Source organism: Primulina huaijiensis, chromosome 15 (genome assembly GCF_012295235.1).
Source record: "Primulina huaijiensis isolate GDHJ02 chromosome 15, ASM1229523v2, whole genome shotgun sequence".
NCBI classification, from domain to species: domain Eukaryota; kingdom Viridiplantae; phylum Streptophyta; class Magnoliopsida; order Lamiales; family Gesneriaceae; genus Primulina; species Primulina huaijiensis.
In genome coordinates, this window is record NC_133320.1 from 22,523,166 (window position 1) to 22,541,716 (window position 18,551).

General features: G+C 31.6%; 2 protein-coding genes across 2 annotated transcripts; both read right to left on the minus strand.

Annotated features, from left to right (window-relative positions):
* Positions 1-5,198: 5,198 nt before the first annotated feature.
* Positions 5,199-8,221, minus strand: LOC140960575 (GATA transcription factor 8-like). The gene is made up of 3 exons (XM_073418880.1): positions 8,088-8,221; positions 6,753-6,994; positions 5,199-6,148 (listed from the first exon to the last, which is right to left on the minus strand). The coding sequence occupies exons 2-3, from the start codon at positions 6,969-6,971 to the stop codon at positions 5,456-5,458; spliced, it is 912 nt and encodes a 303-aa protein (XP_073274981.1). The 5' UTR covers positions 6,972-6,994; positions 8,088-8,221; the 3' UTR covers positions 5,199-5,455.
* Positions 8,222-9,562: 1,341 nt separating this feature from the next.
* LOC140958622 (protein ENHANCED DISEASE RESISTANCE 2-like) lies at positions 9,563-16,014 on the minus strand. The gene is made up of 20 exons (XM_073416142.1): positions 15,521-16,014; positions 14,142-14,216; positions 13,995-14,048; positions 13,792-13,904; positions 13,531-13,661; positions 13,412-13,458; positions 13,221-13,321; positions 12,932-13,027; positions 12,797-12,861; positions 12,450-12,521; positions 12,185-12,331; positions 11,797-12,095; positions 11,643-11,706; positions 11,377-11,552; positions 11,134-11,235; positions 10,871-10,921; positions 10,639-10,782; positions 10,388-10,483; positions 10,200-10,301; positions 9,563-9,689 (listed from the first exon to the last, which is right to left on the minus strand). Exons 1-20 carry the CDS (start codon positions 15,671-15,673, stop codon positions 9,585-9,587), a joined length of 2,193 nt encoding a protein of 730 aa, XP_073272243.1. The 5' UTR covers positions 15,674-16,014; the 3' UTR covers positions 9,563-9,584.
* Between the last annotated feature and the right edge of the window lie 2,537 nt (positions 16,015-18,551).

Consider the following 18,551-nt stretch of genomic DNA (forward strand, 5'->3'; position numbering starts at 1 on the left):
AAAAAAAAAAAGGCGTGATCATATTACATCGACAATCATGGAAACAAATGTCTTAAATTTTAGACCACGGTGATTTTTTTTTAATAGTAAAAAGAAATTGGCAAAAAATTGTGTGACACGATCTCACGGATCGTATTTTGTGATACAGATCTCTTATTTGGGTCATCCATGAAAAAATATTACTTTTTATTTTAAGAGTATATTTTTTATTGTGAATATCGTTAGGGTTAACTCGTCTCACAGATAAAGATTCGTGAGACTGTCTCACAAGCGACCTAATCAAACAAATTTAATGCATCACACCCACATACTTTGCACGATACTTTGGAATTAATAATTGAAAGTTGACTTAGCAAGAAGAAGTTGTTTGAGAGAGAGGATACTTAGGTTGAGGGGACACAATATTAAATTGGTTTTGAACCTAAATTATATTAGTTAACGACCCCATCAATAGGGCCATCAGGAAGGAATTTAAGATAAGTCGAAAGTAAACGGCATTCGATTAACTTAATCAAGGACCAATTCATTTTAATTATAATTTTCAAGCTAGAAAATCTTAGTGATATAATTGATTTAATATAATACAATGATTAAGTAAATCGTTGCCGTATATCAGACACATTAATAAAGTTTAAGGTCGTTATTAACATTGTTGATTACAATTTGTTTCTTTGCAATTAGATTTGAGTTTATGGACAAGATTCATAGTACTTGCTCTACACTTTTTTGAGCAAAAACCAATGTTTTATATATGTATGTAAGGCAAAAACTTGTGTGAGACAGTCTCACGGGTCGATTTTGTGAGACTGATATCTTATTTGGGTCATATGTGAAAAAGTATTGCTTTTTATGCTAACAGTATTATTTTTTATTGTAAATATCGGTAGGATTGACCCGTCTCACGGATAAAGATTAGTGAGACCGTCTCACAAGAGACCTACTCTGTATATAATTATTAAAGGCCGTGTCTAATACTGGTAAGTTATGTTAGTTTAAAGCCCAAAATTGTGGAAGTAATTAACTTTTAAAGAAGCCCTTGAATTATCCGTGTTTTTTTTTTTTTTTTTTGTGTCACACAATTAATGCAACAACTATATAATTAGTTGGTATAATTTTGGCTCTAGGTGATATCTCTAGTTAACCGGTTTTAGTAAATGGGACTGAACATGAAGTAGTAATAGTTGTTATAGGAGTTCATTATGCAATCGCGTTTGCAAAGGTCTAGACTCGAGAATGAACATGTCACTACTCACTATATAAAAATGATATTTTGTTCATGAAATTGTTTTTATTCCATACTTTAAAGATAAACAATAAAATAATAATTATGGGGTGGAAAAAGAAATGGGTTGTCAAAATTGATCAAACATTATAAGAATTTTTACAAACTTTTAGGAGAAAAAAAAAAATGGACAGGGACATTGTAGCTATACTTGTTGGCTATGTGTTGGAACATTGTAAGGATTAAGACATGGTAGGCCCATCTATCTTCAAACTCCTCCAACAACCAAAGCAAGCGCTTTATTTCTTACTGGGCCCTCCATTAAAATTTGGGCCCATCTAAAAAATTTTTGTTTGAAATGTAATGATTAATAAGATTTTTTCTTTTAAAAAAAACAAAATCATATTAATTTTTGAAATGAACTTATATAGGTCAACTTCGTCGAGATATTGAGTTCAAATACGATAATTATCAAGCCCTCTCTACTCAAATTTACATCAAATTTTCAAGTAAACATTAATATCTTGGGATCTGTATAATATTATAAAATAAAATTGATCGAAACCAAAACGATTTTTTGTTATTGTGTACCAAACAAAAAATCGTTTTTTTTAAGAGACTAACGAATAATTAAACATATAGCTTATAAATTAATTGATAAGTTTGATCGGGTTCATCATTTTTATAATTGATAATCAAGCTAGCTAAAATATAAAATCAAATCATCGTATCGAACAATTTATGTCAGTAATTGAATCTTTTGTTCGAGTAGTGCTACTATTACAAAAAATCACTTTTACAAATTTATAACGTCGACAGAGTATTCACGCTGTACTGCAGAACATGTGTGAGTCTTTTCTAATGGAAAAATACAAATTACTCTATTCCAATTTGGAATATATTATTATTATTATTATTATTATTATTATTAAGATTACAAAAAAGGCTATATAACTCCAAAATTTATGAATCTTATCCTAGCACATTAAGAGCAATCTAATTTTGGGGGCTCATAGTACCAAACCTTGCACATGCACAAAGTTTAAATATGAAATATCAAATGTCACACTCGATATGTCACTTTTGATAAGCATGTTATGTCTTATACATTAAATTTGTAATAGTACCAAAACTTACATAGAATATGATGTTCTACCAAACACATGTGGTCGAGAATTTATGACTTCACTTTATGCTAACTGCATTTATATAGTTTTTTTTGTTTCACAAACTTTTGTCAAATAAAGTTGTTTATTCGATCAATATAATTATCGAAATTCTGCATCAGCACAAATCTGGCATAATTTAGTATTTTGAGCATGACTCTCTCAATACTCAATTGAATCAAGCCAATTTGGTATCATTTCGAAGATAAGACCATGTTCTATAACTTTCATTTGAACATCAAATTCCAAATCTCAACCAATAAATCCCAAAATTCGGATAAACAGAAGGCATGTACATAAATCTGCACTAACTCAGATTTCCAGACCAGTTTTAGTAAAAATCACATATCTCTCTCATTTCTTTATGGAATTGAGTGATTCAAAAACAAATCGAATCTAACTCGATGCACTACAAGTTTGATGAAGGCCATAACATCAAAATCAAATTAGAACCGTCCCATATATCCGAAATACATTAAGCATAAAAACTGATCTTGTTCACTTTTATTTGTCATGTGTTTTCACAAATTTTAGATGATGGGCATATTTAATTGAATCGCATATTGTTTTTCGAGATTGAGTCGAGAAATCGAGATCGTTTATCTAAGTCTCAATTAAATCCGAGCAAGCTATCGATTGAAATCGTGCACAAAAACTCCAACGAAATCGTCTCACATGTCAATTTTATGAGACATAATTCTGACCCGAACCATGAAAACAATTACTTTTCAATACATGTATAAACTAGATTGATCAGTCTCATAAGGAACCTACTATTGTTTGTACATATTTCAATAGAGAAAATTATATTTATGACACATGTAACTTGTATATATTTAGTTTTGGTAATATTTTCGGTCAATTTACGTATCAGATGTCATGTCAGTACTTCAATGTAAAATGAGTAAAATTGGGAAAAAATACGATTGAGTATGTTATAGACAACACCAAGAAATTCAAATCTAGATAATAAATCACAAATTTTTTCTCTCAATGGAGGATTATCAGAATTATAATTTTTTTTAGCGACTGGATATGATAAAATGCAATAAGATCCAATTAATTAAAAGACAAAAATTTAATTTTTGTATATTGTTTTGGAGGAACGATACATAGAAGAGAATATTAGGTCGTGTTTGAATGGAAAATTTTAATAACGACTTATTTTTATTTAAATAAACCTTTTGATTTTTCACTATGTGCGATGTCTATTAAGCCAGAAATATTGGGCCTAAAATTTGGGCCAAATCATGCTTGGATGGCCCATAATCGTTAAACCTGTTAATTAACCCCAGTCCCACCACAAGACTAGACAAATTCTGGATTTGATCCGGTATTGGAACGAATGACCCAGCACGTAAATATATTAAAATAATTCAAATATCAATTAATCCCTCTATAATTTGTAAAATTTCACTTTAATCAATTGATAATGATAAAAAAAACTGTATACACATACATCGCGTGTGCAGAGTAACTAATTTATATAAAAAATCTCAATTTTATAAAAGGTTCGATAGCCTTATTTTTTTAAAATGAAGACGTTGAGACGATCTCACTAATTTATAAGATAAATTAATTCGATCCATAATCATCAGGAAAAATAATACTTTTGACATAAAATTTAATCATTTTTAATGTATTAGTGTAGTCATATATATGTATCACAAAATTGACTCATAAGACGGTATCGTCAAGAGTTTTTGTGTTTAAAATTTTCTATATGTCCCACACATCTTAAAATTGAAAAATAGCTATTGCTATATCCGACACCAACTATCCCATACAAACAAATGACAACATACCTCAATTGTTTCGATGATGGGAGCTGTAGTTTTCGGAATACAAATTCTAGTAAAAATAACATAAATCTAAAGCACTGTTTATTGTGAAAAGACAAATTAATTGATTACATATATTTGTTTCATCTGAATTTTGACTGAAGTTAGCAAAATGTCACTGTTAATTTTTCTTGTCTACTAACTTGTTTAATTTTGGATTTTGATCAATTAAGTTTTCAAAGTTCGATTTTCGCACACTAACTTTTAATTTCGATTGTTTTGATCAAATTGATGATGTGACGTCGGAAAATTCTGACATGACATCGAAAAATTGTTGACTTGTTAGACCTCACGTCAATAATTGGATCAAAATAACCGAAAATTAAAAATAAGTGTACCAAAACCAAACTTCGAAAAACTGGACTAAAACCCGAAATTGAAAAAGAAAGTATATCAAGAAAAATCATTTTCCGGTCTCACGAATATCAAATATTCTAAAATCTAAGCATCAAACAAATGAAATGAGCATACTAATACCCATCAAACAAATGAAATGAGCAGACTCATATTCATCACCATTCAAGATGTCCGCAAGTACCGAAAATGCATTTAATGCACACTTGCATTTCCTGTATGATGGTATCATTCATTGTAAGCCGCTAAAGAATTCGAAAAATGTGGGCGGCACAAAATGAAATTTCGTGGAAATTTTAGAAGACGCGTTTTATACGCGTCTTCACACGGTCAAGGGGTTTTATAAATAGAGCTCTTCCTTCATTTTGAAATCATCTCTTCTTCGAGTTTTCTCTCATCTTATAACATTCTATAATATTTGTGAGGTGTTTGTTCTCCTGTATTAAAAGAGTGTATATTCTCTTTAGAAACACAATGAGTGAGTTGTACACCACAAAATATTATAGTGGAAATTCTTTTCATCTTGTCCGTGTTTTTTATCCTAATAATTTTTGGGGGTTTTCCACGTAAATCTTGGTGTCTAGTTTATTCTTTATTTTCGTGTTTTATTATCTCAAATTACTGTAAGTGGGACCAACACAATAATCCCTGCAAGTAGCATCGACTGCAAAGACAAGCTGACCCGAGTAGAGAAGAACTGTAATTATAAACTTCTTCAGTACTCCTAACCTTGGCCTATAAAACCCCAACTGCCTACACTCTTTCTACCATCTAAACGACACTCAAATATCCATTACATTACTGAACAAATCACTAATAGTCCAAGAAAATCGATCGAAACGAGCATGAAGAACTGACTGAACCTAGGCATACTATGCCAAACAATCCGAAACAAGCTCGCGTTTTGGAGCAACAAGAGTAGTAGTAGTTTTTGTAGTTGCTATGTGTTTTGGGACGACGTTGTTTCTCATCTCCATCACTTTCTTGTGGGAATTTGAGTGGAGAGATGGAAGGAATGTGGGGCTAGCAGCCGGTCGGTACTCGGGGAAGAGACGACCCGACTTGTGGCGAACACCACAAGCATTGCAAAGCGTTTTCGGACCCATGGGACCAGCCCTCCATTGAGGAGTCTTGGTGATTTCACAATGCAAGCATTTCTTAACTGGTACAGGTGGAGGGTCCTGATGTGCATCTGTTGGTTTCTGTTTTCGGTTCGGTTCCAATCCAACAGGTTTCAAGACCTTTTTCATCGGTGTCAACTCGGTGAAGGAGGATGCAGGGGAGATGAGTCGAATGGCGGCCCTTGCATTGGAAGTTACAGGCCGAAGGCGTTTGGTTCGTGCTCGTTGTGTACCACGGTGATTTGTGTCGGGAGGTCTAGTTTCCTCCCCAGAAAAATAGCTGCTGCTATCCTGAATAGAAACAGGGCTAGGGGATTGGAAATGGTTTTGCGGCAGCCCGGTGTTGATACACGAGACCTCTTTTCCCATGGTTGACCCGCCTCCACCAGAAAACGACTCCTCCACAAACGTCGAAAGCCATTCAAGTTGCACAATGTCTTCGCACTGAGAAATCAGAGGAGATTCAAGAAAAAACATCCTGTGCATGTAATGCATAAACACCTTACAAGCCAAAAGGTGGCGAAAACTAAAAACAGTGAATCCATTTTATCTTCACTAAGAAGCTATACTCACTTTGTTCAGCTTCTATTCGTTCTAAACCATTGTCTCAAAATTCAAATACAACACCTGTAATAAAAATTCACCACACAAAATGTAATCTTGTTGTATTTATTGGATCAGCTAATCTAAACTACAAATTTGAAACTTTTATACATGGTTGTATGCGTATTTGTTTATCTTCAAACTTAACACACACACGTCCAACCATTTAACAAGGTCAGAGAAAAAGTACTACATAAAATGGTGAGATTTCAGCTTGATGTTGCATCCTGACAAAGACAATTTGCCAAAAAAATTTATAACTACTCAGATGAAAAAACATAGAGTACATCGATTATCGTTGGATTTATGTAAAATCATCAACATGGTAATAATGCAAGTTCGCTTCATTAACACAGATTACACATGATTGGACTAGAGTGTCCCCGAATGCCATTTCAAGATCCATTAAAACTAATGGGAATCACGTAACAAGGTCTATGCTCACCGGAACAAAGACCTCCGCGGAGAGGAGGTCAGGTGGGGCGGTGCAACGGTCGGTTTTCTCAGGCAAAGCGCTGTTCCAGATGCTTGGGATATCCTTGGAATCACAAGAAATTTCGAAATTCACACCACCGGACTCATTTTCAGGTGGGAATTCGATCAATTCATCAACTTGTTCAAAGAAGGTTTTGCAGTCAATCTCATCCATGAAATTTGATTCCATCACTCTACTCTGACAGAACTTTTCTGGAGAAAAAAAAAAGAATGGAGATAAGAAGAAGTTGGGATACAGCTTATACAAGAATATAAACGCTGTGTAATATAATATATTCTAAGCCAAGTAAATGCATGGAATGATCACAAGAATTTAGGAATGGGGCTCGATGCTAGTGTGCACATGATGTCGATTAGAGGGGCCATGAAGGGGACTTTGCTGGTGTGATGACGCTACGAGCTAGCCAAATCATGCTTGCCAGCTTATGGGGAGATGGGGTCCCAGGCGCATATTAGCAGAAAGGATAAGCTTTAGGCGTAAAGCAATTTTGGATTCTTGTCCATAATAACAAAAAATACAACTGAGGACACTTGACATTATATGCAAAATAAACATGAAAAGTTGGAAAATGAGATGAAATACATACAGTTCATTTGACGTAAATGTGAATACAGGGCTTGTATAGACAGCGCCATGAAACGATAAAGAGAAATTAATGCCAAAATGCAGAATTATGAAACAAATCTTGAAATATCATTATTATTATTTGGTGGGATTGTGGCAAAAACCAAAATAATGAGAAATCCTTAAAAATTTAAGACTGTAATAGACTAATTTGCTGCTAGAGAATGGGATGGAGATGGTAAGTTAACACAGGAACAATGAACGTAGCCAGGAAAATTTTAGAGTAATTATCTCTCAAAATGGTAAATTAGAGCAAAATTCAAGTGATAATTAAGCTAAATATGACAATTATCAAGAAAGGTAACTCACGGGAAAGAAACTGCAAAAAAAGATGAATAGTTTGAATTGTGATTGTTTCATTTTTTTAACTCATTTCGAAAATAACTTGCAATAATAAAGGTTCAAAGTTCAAACTATAAAACAATTCCTTGAGAAAAAAGCAAAAAGATCCACACATTCACCAATTTCTCAACCTTCTTCTACTCTTCCAGCAAAAGGGGGGCCAAAGAAAACCCAAAAGTGGAAGAAAGGACACAAAAATTGACAATTTTGGTCATAAAAAGCCAATCATATCCCAAATCTCAGAGCAATAAAGTGTGGTAAATAAACTGTCACTGCACATAGAATAAAAAAAATAGAGACAAAAATACAGGGCCAAACCTGGCTCAAACCCCCACAAAATGCCCAAGAAAATGTGCACAATCAGCTCCACAATTCCCAAGAAAGCCAAAAGGGCTGGTCTGAAACAAGAAACACAGCACTCCAAAATGCAGAAAAGGTGCCAAAAAAAAAAACCAAAACCTCTATGCTACTATTCCTCCATCACCACTTTCTCTGAAACTCTACAGTTACATGTAGGGTGTATATATGTGCACAATATGTCTGCCTGTGATTCTGTTTATTGAGTTATTGTATACAGAGAGGATAAATTTAAAAATGGGAAGTAATTAATGAGAAAGGTTCCATGGTTGGTGGGTTAAACTTTAAAGATTCTTGCTTCATTGCAATTTGCATGGACTTTGTTTACTTTCACCCTTTTAACTGTAGTCTGTAGTAATGTTCAAGTCTAGCTCCTTGTATAAGTGCTTTGAAATGTTAAATGGTTCGACCACCTTGATTTGATGAAATTGATAACATTGTAGTAGGTTGATGTCATCCATGATAATTTCATATTATGGTTATGTAAGGGTGAGATAATGTTACTGAGATGACGTTGAAATATTAATTTTTTATTTTATTAAACATATATATATATATATATATATATATATATATTTGAACAGAAAAAATTTAAAATTACACATAATTAAAATTTAAAATGACTCATAATTTTAAAAACGTAGTTAAAAAATAACATACATAAATATAAAAACACACATAATCAAGAGAAAATACATAATTAATTATTCATCTTCGTGTAAATTCCAAATATGTTCGATCAAGTTCTTTTGAAGAAAAAATAACTCTTGTACACCATTAAAAACAAATTGTGCATGAAAATTTTAAATTGTATGAAATAAATTGGATAGTTTTTAGAATGAAAGTGTTAGAAGTTTGATTTTTGAAGCTATTATGAAGTGAATTTATAGGAGATTGAAGAATATAGCCATTGGAGATTTCTACGCAATTTTTTGTTTCGATTTTAAAATTTTTTGTATTGATTTTTCTATTGTTTTTAATTTTTAAAAGCTAAGATGATCTTGATCATTGATCTACAACGACCAAATCATCTTATTCACCCTTTTATGTTTTTTTAAAAATGTTTTATTATTAATTTAATTTTAACTTTTTATATAAAAAAATTATTATTAATTGTCGTTGGGATTTGGTCTTTTTTTTTTTTAAAGAAAAGAACAAATTTTTTTAAAAAAATAAATGTTGCATGTGGATACAATAAAATATTATCTTCGTCAAGTACAATATTTTATTTTATTTATTTAATTAAAAAATAAATGGTTTTTTCAATACGTAGTTACAATAAGAATTGATATGAATTCATGAATTTATTTTCACTCTACAAAATATAGCCCCCCAACTATCACTCCAATGCCTCAAACTAATGAGACTAAATTAGAATACATTTGTCTAGATGAATCAGTTCGAGGTTCTCTCTTCCTTCATCCACGTTCATAGTCAGAGTTCTTTTATGTGGCTCGACTAGATGATACGTATAGAGTCAGTCGAAACCGACTTTGCTGCATCTAGATGATTCAGTCGGCACGTTCCAAGGAGGACTTCCGGCAACTCCTCTTGAGTATTACCCTGTAAATCCAAAACAAACACCATCCAACAATTTAAACCAAGAGTCAACCACAGAATCTTCACAAAAAGGATAAGATGCACCATCATATGTTTGCATGATAACATCGTGGACAACCCCTTCATCCTTTTTATCATAGACTGCTTTAAATTCATAGAAAATGAAAGGGGCAAAACCAGATAATTGATCCAGGGAAACGGCGAGTGATTCTTGTTTTTCCTAAGGTTTATAAAACGTGGGGGAGAGAGGTGTGTGTGCACTAAGTAAATAAGATAAACCGTAAGACATTTAGTGGTGTTGTGCTAAAAATAAATAAATCACTGTGATAATATATTCAAATCTTATAGAACATATATTAGCATGAACATCACAGTTTGATCACTCCTGTATTGAGAGGCTAGCAAGACACTGGAGACCTTTGTTGCTTCCTAACATATACCTAGTAACTAGTAAGTACTAAGTAGTAACATGTTTCGTCATAATTTGTAGTTTTGTCAGTACTGCTGCTTTACCTGTATCAAAAATGCCATTTCTATCACAAGATTGTTCAAGTAACCAAGAACAAGGCTAACGACTCCTCTTGCCACTGTCGATGAGCCAACATTGATATCCAGCTGAAAATTTGAACATTTCATTTTAAAGATGTGGATGTTTTTAATTCAACATAACAAAAGGCTCATCCTCATTTAGTATGTGATACCTCCAAGTAGTTTTTTCCTCGACAATAATTCACTTCAAGCGCTTGCCCGAGCAAACAAGATTTTTTACCAACACTCTGTTTTACTATCCAAGATCCCTGCAGAATCACTTCAAATGTGTAAGCCTCATCCTATTTTGTATCATGCAGAAAAAGCTTTACAGGGAGACAGATTCAAAATATTTGACTTTAAAGGATAAAGGTGAAAAAATGTATAATATTGAAAAAAGAAAGCAGCATCGCTACAAAAGAACCTTTGAAATGTATGGTATAAGCTTGAATCTTGAGTTCCTAAAAGCATCATCTCCATTGACAAAACGCTCCAACAAGGGCGTTTCATTTAGGGGTGTTTTTAACATGTAATATAACGCCAGATTGTACATTGTTGTACCAGGAACCTGATTTAGTCGCAGATGGAACACATATACCTTAAATTTGAGATCATCAGGAACATGGGAAGTATCAAAGAAAAGAAGTAAGATCTACCTGTATGTTCATGACAAAAAAGAATTCTGGACCTCCCCTATCTGCATATTTCTGCATATTTGTTGATTAAAATCTGATGTTAGACTTTCTCTTTATAAATGTAAGTGTTAGAGTGTTTATTAAACGAGGGTTTAAGGCACCTTTCTACGAACCATTCATGCCAAAATTAGATTATCGTTTTTATAAAGTTTGTGTTGCAAGTATAAACAATTCAGAAGTTCAAGGAGTCAAGATTAAAAGATAAAAAATTCTATAACTGAAACCTGAACAACGCCTCCAGGACGACCAGCAAGATCGTCTTCACGCTTGTCGGATCTTAGCCAATCTGCAGCAACCATTTGCATTAATGTGCTCTTCGCCTTAATCTAATAAAATAAAGCAATTTCCAGGAGATATTAAGAATGATAAATTGATAATGTGAAGTGAAACGATATAAATACATCTATTTTCGTGATAAAAGAATAGAGTAATATGATCAAAGTAAATAAAAGATATCAATATGTGACCTTTTGACGGTCTTCGAGATAATTATCACCACGGATGAGGAAGGATGAAGGATCAGCAGCTGCCCAACTACAGGGCATGTTGAAGCATGAATCTTTTGGAAGTGTGGCTCCATAACAGCACGATACATTTTCTCCCCAAGACAGTTCTTGCAAGTCGACATAGCCCTTTTTCTGGACTGCAAACATTATGTATTTTAAGTCATTTCTCATTTTTTTTTAACTTCACGCATATTTGTTATGGTAAGTTGCTTCTAAAATGGACTAACCTGCAAGATCATGCAATTTTTTCACAAAATTAGCAGCAGACGACAATTTTGGCTGGTAGATGTCCTGAGCATTTCAGATTGAAAGAACATGTCACAAATATATTTCACCAATGAAAAATTTCAAAACAAGATGAGGAACAGGTGTATAAAATACCACGTAACAAAATTCTGGGGCTGAGTCAGAGGTCCACCCATTGTCTGATGTCTCATCATCGAATGGTTCAGGAACATCGAAAAATTCATCAGCAGCATCATTTAGTCCTTTAAGACTCGAAGCTTCAGAAAGAAGTTTCAATCCCTCGTCTTCTATTAACTTCTCCACCATTTTAAGGTTTACTTCAGTTTTGATCTCTTCCTTCTCACTCTGAGGAATCCCAGCCTCCATTGCGAGCTCTCCCAATAAAAACTCATTTGTAGCACTTCCTACCTTTGCTCTGAACATCTCTCTTAAGGCTGCGTTGTGAGAAAACGATGCTTGCCATTAAGAAAACCCACTTAGAATCAGAATTATTGTTTAAATGTACATAAGATGTGCACTTCACCTGCGACCCTCCCAAGCATACGAATAGTTATTGATCTTGAAGATGCTTTCCTGAAACGGGATTTCCAAAACCTCCAATCGACAGCAAGCATGTGTTTTATGACACATTCTTTACCTTGTTTTGTAGGAGTTATCACATATCCACCGCCTGCTCAATTACAAAATACAAAAACACCGAAATGATCAATACACACAAAGATTTGATATCCATTTAGATGACACGCATTCCATATATTGCATCAAATCCAATTCAAGGCATACATTACTTTTAAGGCAAGCTCGAATATATCCATCTTGTGGTGGACACTTTCTGTGGATCACAGAGTGGTAAAGAATCACTGCAACAAAAACAATAGATTTATAAAGTTCATGCCTATTAACATAAACTCGACACGATGCAAGAACATGAACACGAAAATGAAAATGATAGTAATAAACTTTTAACTTTAGCTATGGCTTTAACTTTTATCAAGTTCATGTCTATAATAACATAAACTTGACACAATACAAGAATATGGACATGAAATGATAATAATCGGTACAACCCTTTAACTTTAATTACAGCTTTAACAGGTATCAAATTCATAACATCAGTTTCTGATTTAGGGAGTACCATATGTGCCATCATCTTCCCTTCTCCAATAACGGCGTAGCAGCAAATCTCTTCGTTTCATTGCCCTGAAAAAGGAAATGTGATTAGTGATAGCGTTATATTTTAAAATGTATTCTTGTAAGTTACAAGACTGACCATGGTAACCAATGATTATATAGTTGTATGTGTATTATATCTGTATGACCATCAAGATGCTCAATCACACTTCCCCTGTAGAAACAGAAATCCCATCTGCAAAAGCATTTAATAAGTAAAACTCAAGAAAATTAGCCTACATTTCATTAGACAGAGAAATAGAGGATGATAGGTAAATCTTAGTCACCTTCAATCTCATAAAGTGTTTTTAGAATGTCTAAAAGAAACTTTATATTTCCATGTTTATAGCGGAATTTTCCTAAAAGGAAAAAAAATATGGGAGCCTTACTCAGATTTTGAAGTACCAAGAGACATAAGCGTATGGAAAACGACTTCCGAAGCTCCATCAATCACACCAACGGCCATTATGGCAGGGTGATCGTCCCAATGCTGTATACAAAAATTCAAATACAAATCAAAAGAATGGAATCATGTCATGATCTCTAAAGGATCAACCATAGATGAGTAGAAGGAACCCACCTTTCCATTGGAATCTCTGTCCTTTGCTTCCTTGAAGAGACGTAATCCTAAAGAGGCAATATAAGAAAATTTCTTTTGCTAAAGAAGACAATTTAAAAACCAAATATTCAAGTAATTACCATCATGACAGCCAAATATTTTCCATGGTGAAGGACCAATTACATCAGAAGTCATGGCATTTACATGTTCAGAAGATGCTGAAGTCCAGTCGATAGACCTTTTATTTGCCATTCTCTTTGAAACACTTAAGCTGTTAAGCCAAAGGTAAAAAAAAAAAGATTGTGCAAGGATAATGGCAAGATGCATAGGCAAAAGTAGTCTCAAAAGTTCCATAATCGAAGATTTTCAAGCTATAGGTATCTTAATTGGAGAATTCTCACCTGAAAGGCTGCCATCTCCTTTTGGAACAATCTGAATCAGTTACAGGGTCAAGAGCAGTGTCCTGAAAAGAACGAATCCACCTAGCAGCTTCTTCCGAACTGGTTGCCCCCAGCTATTAAAATTTAGAATGTGAAGGTCATTCGCCATTACTATTGTCTTGTCTTCTTCTAAGAGTTAAAAGAATCCAGAATGGAGAGCTCACCTTAAGCTGATCGTTATGATTAGAAGTATTGTAGAGGGTGAAAATAAAAAATATCTGTACATTAGAAGATAGATCATATAAGTATAAAAGGTAATACAAATTTTGCTCTTTGCTTATGATTACCTACACATCCAAAATTAATTTTACTTTCATATGATGACTCTCTCTTCCATTGTCTGTAACACGTATGCAGGAGTCTATTATTGCACTTCTCACTGGCTCCTGGTACAAGAATGGTCAATTCATACAAAGCAAAGGATCAGGATTAGCAAAAGAAGATAATATACACTCAGCAATAGTATCCGTTATTTTTTTCTCTATACACTTGTTGCATGGCACCAAAATTTCATGGACAAAAAATGAACTACGAGAGGATGCATGGTTGACTAAGTGGCCAGGAATGGAACCAACCAATGGTTGAGTGATATCTTTCCCCAGTCAAACAAGAGAAGCACGTTGGAAAAATGAGTGATTAGCATGTTCAAATTTTTAAAGGGTAAATTTTGCCCTCCAGTTTTGTTTTACTCTCAATTACTTTACGTTGAAATGATACTCACTCACCTAAAGAAATCATCGTTATTTCCTTATATAGCAAGTGGAAGATATGAATATATAATTCTCAACCTCATATGGAAACTCCTTTATTTAATTACCCTTGGTCGAATTTGCTGTCTACATTTGACAATCCTTGATCTTTATATAATAATCAAACATAGTCCAAAAGAAAATCTTATAGAAATGCTGGCAGATAACAAATTTTATTTGTTCTCCCAAATATAAATCAAGAGACAACACGAGATAATCTATATCAACTCTGTTCGGATATGCTTTCAGTTGAAATTAATATCAAATAAGTCGTCCATTGTGAATATCCAACTTTCTGATAAATAATTTGAGAATATTATCTAATTGATTCCTTTGTACTTATTTGGTGCACAAAGATTGGAAGAGTAATGCAGCAACCAGTGTCCCTATCCTTGTAACACCGAACCAATTGTTAAAACAAAGAACTTGAGATATTTTGTAATACAAATAAATAGAAAATTATATATTAAAAAATTTAACTCCAACAAAGTGAAAGTCGCTCGGACTATTTTATTTCAATCATTAGATGAAAAAATAAAATAAGGACAAATCAGACACAACAAGATTATGCTAGCACAACATGCCGATACAGAAAACACAAAGAGATCATACAAAACAATGAAATTTTTTCTCAATTATCACGAATCACTATCAAGAAAAGCCAAATCATTTTACAGGAATCAACACATAAGGGATGCATAATCCTTACATATACGTAGAGCAGCCTGGGGAAAAAAATCCAAACATCGCATGTAATTTATTGACATTATAAGTTTCACCCAAAATAAATGGAATTCATGCTAAATTCTTGGTCCACCTATCATATATGCTTGCATCGTTTTTTAAAAAAACACACACACATCTATAATTATAATATTTGCATGTTTCGAATGAAATCATGAAATAAAAAAGGAAAAGAACGATTAAAAACAGAAATGCACCTCTGTATCTGAAGAAGGAACAGATTTGAAGCTCTTGAGGCAGTTATCTTGAAGAATGAAGTATCTTTTACGTGAATATTGCAGCCCAAAACGGTTGAAACGAATCAAATAAAGCCACCCCCGCATCATACCTTCTCTTTCTGTCATCCCCATTTTCCCGAGACTCTCAAAAAAATTACAAACAAAAAAAAATCCCACCTTTTTGAGACGATTCCCTTTTGTTCAAAAACCCATTTGAATAATGTTCGAAGGACGTGTTATACGATATATTTGCGCATATATATACACGAAAAAATGTATATATATGCAAGCCTAAGAACATTAACAGGATTTTGGGAAGGTGGGAAGAGACCACTGGACGATCCTCTGATTCCTCCGAAGGGAACCAGAGAATCAAACGAAGAAACTCGTATATATTCTGGATTTCAGGCGCTGCTAATATATGTATGGTAAATTGTTTTTCTTGTTGGTTTGTGTTTACTTCTTCTCTTCTGTTTCCGTTTGAACAGATTGGATTATGAATGTAAGTATTTATGATGATAATGATGACGACAATTCTTATTGAATGGAAGTCCGCAATTCGTGAAATTACGATTTTACCCTTATCTTGTTCTATAACCTATTTATTCATGTAATTAACGTTGCATATATATTAAAAACAATTTGTTTTAAATTATTTTTTTCCAATTTAATGGCATTTGTATTAAAAAATAAAATAAAATATTATATAATTTGAAACAAATGGTATTTTTGATTTATAAAAAACATATCATGAAATAAAAATTATTTATTATATGTGTTTCAAATTTAATAATATATTATCGATAGTATGATATATAATAGAAATATAGAAAATATATACAGAATAGATAATACGTAAGTTTAGATTTTTTTTAAAATAATAAAAATAAATAACTGTGGAGATGAGATGATTAAAATTTCTTTTTAGTTATTTTTTAATATATATATATATATATATATAACTAAAAGCGATAATTACTATGATTATATGATTTGTGATGTAATCTTTTAAGTAATTTCAAAAAATTTACAAGCTCATGAAACATTATAAAATCGATGATTGAACAAAACTAACTTTTTTTTTTATCGAGTATGTCTCTTATAATATTTATTCGTAAGACGAGTTAACCTGCTCAATATTACAATGAAAAAAATATTTTTGACATAAAAAATAAATAAATTTCATGGATAGGTCGAGTTGAAGATTTGTATCATAAAATTGATCTGTGAAATATCTTATATGAGTCGTAGTGTTTTTTTTATGAATCAAATTAAGATTGTAAAGTAAGCCAAAACGAAAAACAAATTTTACTATCAAAAATTTTAAACTATTCTACATTTACAATCAAATTTATCAAATCCATGACAAACTGAATACTTGTTTTTAATCTATGTTTTTAAATTTCAAAAACTCAAAAGTAAATTTTTTATTAAAAAACAGAAATAAAAAAATGTATTAATCCGCTCCATGTGATTTGACGGAAGATATGTTTTGTATTATTTTATATTATATCTAAAGTATTTCTTATCTTATAATATGATTAAAAAATTAGTTTTTTTATCATCAATATATACGTCAACTTCCATAGAAATTTGAGAAACTTACGTGATCTAATAATATTAGAATAGAGATAGACTGATGTAGCATAAACTAACTCACACATTCTAATTCTCATTGTTTTATCTTATTCTTGTCATTTATTTAATTTTTTAAGCTATTTTTAGACAGATAATGAATTGTTTTATTAAGGAAAATAATGGTAAGTTGGAGGGTAATTTTGTAAATATGAGTTTGTTTACTTGTCCCAATTGATTTTCAGTTTATGTGGTGACCTACCCAAGTGGATGGTATCCACATTTTTTTTATTTGCTCAGTTATTAATCACTTTCTCCAACTTGAATATTATTATAATAACTAATAATCTGTATTTTTATAGGACAAATAATATTTAATCTGAACATCGAATATTAAAATTAGTAAATATGATTATTTAAATAATTTTTTAAAATTACTGATATAATAAATATATTTAATTATTATATAGATTTTTTTATATCATTTGAGATCATATTCAAATAAAGATAACAATTTTGAGGTCAAATTGAATTATTTATTATTATATTCGATATATTACTTGAGCGGCATTATTATTAATAAAAAATAGAAAAAAAATTAGAAAATTATATATTATTTGTATATCAAAATTTAAAATAAGAAATAAATATTTTCAAAAAATAAAATATCATTTATTTCATGGAAATTTTTATTAAAAATTTTAATTATTGTTTGAACTTTTTTAAAAATATTTATACAAATTATAATAAAATAATAATAGTATCGATGTATGGACAGTCAATATAAAAAAAATTATCATGACATACTTTGCTAAAAAGTCGAAAAGCATAATATTATATAAAAAATTTATAGTTTTTTTTAATATTTTAGAAAATATGAAGAACTAAATATATAAAAGTAACATAAAACCCAAAATTGTAATAAAAATGAAATGAAATGATATGATCGATTCAAATATTTAAGAGATTGCACTTTTTTTATATACATTTCATATTTCTTTATTTATTCTAAAATAGCTAATATGTACTAAAATGACTTTTTAAAATATTTATATATATGCACAATGTCTTTTATGTATATTTAATTTATTGGACAGAATAAAATATTAAAATTAATTCAAGAAAAACTCTTATAAGACCGTTTAATGAGTCGATTTGTGATACTAATCTTCTATCCTTACCAACTCATGAAATTTTTTTTTTTATGTCAAAATTTTTATTTTTTACTTAAGATATGGGTCGAGTCAACTTATCCCGTGAATATAGATATGTAAGACCGTCTCAAAAGAGACATACTCAGACTAATATAGGTAAAAAAAAAATTTATACCTTGAGTATTTTTTTCTTAAATATTTTGATAAATAGTTTACTTATATTATTGATTTCCAACATTTTTTAAAGTATCGTAAATAGAAAATATTTTTAGTATTTTTTT